At 37.3% G+C, this 5,094-nt stretch overlaps 1 protein-coding gene across 1 annotated transcript in view; it reads right to left on the reverse strand.

Annotated features, from left to right (window-relative positions):
- LOC106528129 (contactin associated protein family member 5) overlaps positions 1 to 4,767 on the reverse strand; it is a gene marked incomplete in the record, with an annotated part of 393,708 nt that extends 388,941 nt beyond the window's left edge. The window contains 1 exon segment of the mRNA XM_014023216.1: positions 4,526 to 4,767. Coding sequence (XP_013878670.1) covers positions 4,526 to 4,616 — 91 coding nt within the window.
- Positions 4,768 to 5,094: the final 327 nt, after the last annotated feature.

A 5,094-nucleotide genomic window follows, 5' to 3' on the forward strand; every position in this document is an offset into this window, starting at 1 on the left:
TGTATCCACATCGTGATCCAGAACATCACCAAAATTTAAAGGTGTGTTCCTTGGTCCAGTACACACATTTGTTGTAAATGTCATGACAATCTGTCCACAAGTTTGTGAGTCATGTTGTCCACAGACAGACAGACAGACAGACAGACATACGTGACCAAAACATTACCTCGCCCTTGGTGGAGGTAACAAACGCAAACCTGCTTGTGTTTTAGCTAAGCGTTAAGTCAGTTTGACTTAGCTGAACTACAATGATGATTGTGACGACAACAACTACTAGAAGAATACGAAAACTGGCTAAGATTGTTTAGCTGTGCTGTTGACCCCAAAAGTTAACCTGTTATACAGTCCAATGATTGATTCTCGTTAAGTTTCATTAAAATGTGTCTGGCGAAGAAAGTTTGTAACCAAGCACTATGGACTTATGGACTTGAGAGGGAGTGAGATGGCTAAACGGGACCATCCCACAAATGAGTCAGTCAATAACAATTCCAGTTCTCACAAGATGGCGGTAACACCACAAAAAAATCTTTAAAAGAACAAACTCTCTCTATACAGTTGAGTTCAGAAAATAAAACTAAACCAATCTGCAAAACCAATACATTTGTKACGCATCATATCGAAATGAGGATTAAGTCAAATGATCTAATTACATTTTCAGATTCCTGGCTTTAAAAACACAATATTTTGATACCTGCTTCATTCTGCTATCATAAGTAAATCCATAAATATGACTTAATTTGTCTTGTTGGTTACAATAATACATAAATATTTGGCTTGAATCCTAATTTTGAGTAATTTTAATGAGGAATTTTTGATGTCACAATGAAGAGGAAACCTCAAACTATATTTGAATATTGAGATTTCCCAGCTAAAAAGAAACAAAACATATCTAGCTAACAGGGAAAAATCTCAAAATTTTAAAGCGTTTTCTCTCAAAATCAGGTTTGTTGTTGCTACTGCTGAAAAAAGTGCTTCAAAATTTTGTTTTRTWATTATATTTCAGACRGWTCACTCGAAGGATACATTGATAAGGCATTTATTCATTGTTTGTCAAAATGCAATTTTTGCAAATGTTTTTAATCAAAACACTACATTAGCCTATTACTCCATGTACCACTTTTGGACTTAATCCTCGTTTCGATGTGATGGGTCACATATATAGACAATAGATAGATAGATAAATAGGCTGATAGAATAGACCAGATCATAATTTTTAAAAGTCTAAAAATATGATGCCACATCCACATTTCATCMTTTCATTTTTTTCCCCAAAACAGTATTTTTTTATCTGTTGTTTCATAAAACATATCCTTTTAAATGCAGCCCCTCCGAAGCAAAAAATGACCTAATAACACTAATAACAGTCTGTATGTTGTGCTGTAACGCTGCTGCAAAAACACATCATGAAGATTTAGCTTTAATTATATGTTTATACATGTGTTTGTGTCTATTATACTYCRCTGTGTCTGATTCTAACTGAAAATGTAAGATGAAGAAAAAGAGGAGGATGAACGCAAGAACAAAACCCTGACAACAAAGTGTTACTTTGTGTCACCTTAAACTACAAAACCCCAAAAATGCAGAATGGTGTTGACTAGAAGTCGTGCCCAAATATCGTGACAAAATCAAGTGATAAAAACTCTTTGGACATACATTACTTGGTATAATAATAATAATAAAATAAAATAATAATAAAATAATAAAATAAAATAATAATAATAATAATAATAATAATAATAATAATAAGAGAGTTTTCTCTGCTTTACCGGCAATGCTATTCTTCAACAGCCTTGTTTCAGTACAGTAAATGTACTGAAGTTGCTCACAAACTGTCAAATGTTACACAAACACAAGCATAATCTGTTTTTATTTTTACGTCTTTCATGTTTGGGATCATAGGTTAGAGGAAAAATGGGTCTACGACATCCTRAGGTTGTGTTTAGGTTGTATACATGAAAATACAATAAGCGTGATTTCCTAAGGCTCAGAAAATGTGGAAAACCTTTTTGAAAATTGCAGTTTATGGGCTCCTAAAACATTGTTTCCATGTGGATTTAAGGCTGAAACTTTTAAAAAAGTTTTCATATTTTCACAAAAACAGACCCAGATTGCTCGAGTTTGAGTTTGGAAAACGCTTTGGTTTGGAAAAGTCTGGAATTTGACAATGAAAATGTGAATAAATTCCTCTTAAGGATAGAGGTCACATTGGCGTAAAACCAAAAGCTTTGCCATCATAATCAGCACGAAGATCAAAAACTAAAAAGAATGATAATAATATGATGGTGTCAGCTTGGCCAGTTGTGTTAAGGTGACCATAAACAGTCGTCAAAATCAACAATAATAACAATAAAATCAACAATATTTTTAGCTACATAAATTTTTAGTCCTTTACTTCTATTTTTTTACCATTTCAACTAAAATAACAGGGTTTTTTCCTCCTGTGCAGCTCCATCTGATGTGCAGCTTCAAACTGTCGTGGCAGGTAAAGCAGAGTTCAGGGTTACGACTGTTTAACAAGCTGAGGTTTTATAAGTAAAAGTACTTGAAGCTAGCTGACAATACTGGATGGCTGCTTTGCTCTGCAAGGTCTCCTCAACAACAAACAAGCATCCAGGAGCCAAAGAACAGAAAGGAAAACAAAAGCACTGCGTTTAATCAGCTAAATATTCTCTATAAGCAGGTTGTCTGTCTGCCACGTTTCCACTGAATAACAGGAGGAAAGTTTTGGGCTTTGATGTTTCACATCAACCTGATTCTCCAACAGCTTCGCTCAGTTTCCCCTCTTTTGTTTAAAGCAATGACTTAACTGCTAAATAAAAATATCTGATCTCTTTTTGCCTTTTTTTGGGTCCAAAGTAGCAACAGAAGCAGGCTGATAGCTGGAAAACTATATTTCTGTGAGGAATCAGATCTCAACATGCATATTAAAATGAGCGTATCTATTTTGCTATTCCTGTTTTCTGTACAGTTATTGTGCAAATAATACCAAGAGCTAAAAAATATTTATTTCAGTTTCAGAAATATGTTATGAAATTAGCAAATATAATTCAGGATGATGTGAAAAGTGTAGGCTGAGTTATAGAAACATTTTCTAATGTTCCAGTTTTTAATATTTCATTTTAAATAGTCATTTTTATTTCTCTTCTTTCTAAAGGTAAAACCATGTGACTAAATTCATGCAGAATAGGGATKATTCTTAGTTTGCTCTAACCAACAGAATCCCTACAACGTGATGAATATCCAGGCTTTGTACAAACACAAAAAGAATTTGAGCTTTATTTTATTTTATATTTTTATTTTTAACCCTAGACTTGCTTCTACTTGTACTTTAATTTCCATGTTTTTACTCTTTATTATGTTGTGTGCTATAACTACGACGTCATCTATTTAAAATAAAATGAATAAAATAAAGAAATCATGTTAATTATGGGAAAAATTGTTGCTTCAATTCGTWAAAAATGTCGACAGATTATTAGAAGCAGAAGTAGCTGGTAGTCCTGCTGTCATGGACGAATTTTTACATCCTGTTTTTAACACTTTTCTATACAAACACACACATCAGGGTGCCGGGATTATTCAGGAAGCACACACTAAATCTGACCTGCAACTTTTATCATTTTAGTCTGACGTAGTTAAAAGAATCAGTGATTGACAAGGTTGGTAATGGACCTTTGCATGTTCTCCCAACACTTCGAACTGTTTCTAACAAAAAACAAAACGAACTAAACTGGGATTCAAGAGGAAGCTGGGAGCTCTGGGTATAAAACTGCAATTTATTTTTGTAGTTTTTGTTTTTGCTGTTTGTTTATAGTTGATGGCTCTGGATGGTTTGCCAGAATGGATCCTGTTTTATGGTTTGCTGTAAAAACAACAGTAAAAGCCACTTTATTGGACACAAATCAAATCAGCATAAAGCAGAGGAGGTTGCTGTTCAGTTATAGGAGGCAGACCTCTTGGAAGTTTCTCTGTTTTTAATACCTCAGTTAATACCTCATCATTAATAATCACTGCTTCTTACATATAATTATATATAATAAAATGTTAAATTCACGTATGATTTTTCTCTGATCTGTCCATCAACTAATCTGTTCCACATGAATGAGATTTTTTAAATTAACATTTTCCTGTTTCGTCAAACTGTTGATTGAAGCGCAGACCAGTACCGGACTGAGAGGAGACACCAGAACCTCTTCAAATTGCAGAACAGGGAAGGTGAGGTGGGGGAGGTTCTGTCACAGAGGAGGGATCCGACCAGCACCAGCAGCCAGCTGTGGCCGCTCAACACTTTCTGCTCCACCACACACACACACACACACACACACAGAGAGCCTTAAAACAGAACCGAACCTGTTTACTTGACCTTCACAGTCGGTTTTGCACAATTATTCACAGGAGGAAACTTCTCCCCAAACGAGCCCGAACATAAAGTGCCAGAAGCAGAACCATGAGAGCAGTGAGAATCCCCCAGCATCCCACCACCACCCCAGCAGCCAGAGGCTTCGGAGCTGACAGGTGCCTGACTCACAGTGAGAGGCGGCTGATGCTCCACCGAGGACGGTCAGGGTGCAGAAGAGAAGCGCGGGAGGCAGCAGAAGCTCGGGCAGCAGCGGCAGCATGTTCCCAGCTGAGCGGCGCTTAGATCCGTGTGTCCGCAGCCAGAGAACGGGCTCAGGTTCCGGCTCGCTCCTCCTGCTCGGAGGGACAACACAGTCTGCTGTGTGGACCGGAGGAGCACGGCTCTCCTCCGCCTCCTCCCTATGAGGCACAGCCCACCCTCTCCATCCCCTCCCTCCGTCTGTCTCTGTTTCAGACTTTATTGGCAGAACCAGAGCGCGGTGCCGCCCAGTCATTGCTGTGAAACAGAACAATGGCAAAAGATCCTCAGAGAACAGCGGTGATTCCAGCTGAGGAGCTGGGGGGTCATTAGCAGAACCCAGGAGATAACATGAATTAGTCTAGTCTTGATATCAAGCAGCTGTTTGGACTGTTTTACAGTATAAAAAGAACAGACATGTAATTATGAYCAGGATCGAACTTACTTTGGACTTCCTAATATTAAAAAGTCAAATAATGTGACTGTTTGGTTCGTTGTGG

Source organism: Austrofundulus limnaeus, unplaced genomic scaffold (assembly GCF_001266775.1).
Source record: "Austrofundulus limnaeus strain Quisiro unplaced genomic scaffold, Austrofundulus_limnaeus-1.0 Scaffold360, whole genome shotgun sequence".
In the NCBI taxonomy this organism is placed as follows: Eukaryota; Metazoa; Chordata; class Actinopteri; order Cyprinodontiformes; family Rivulidae; genus Austrofundulus; species Austrofundulus limnaeus.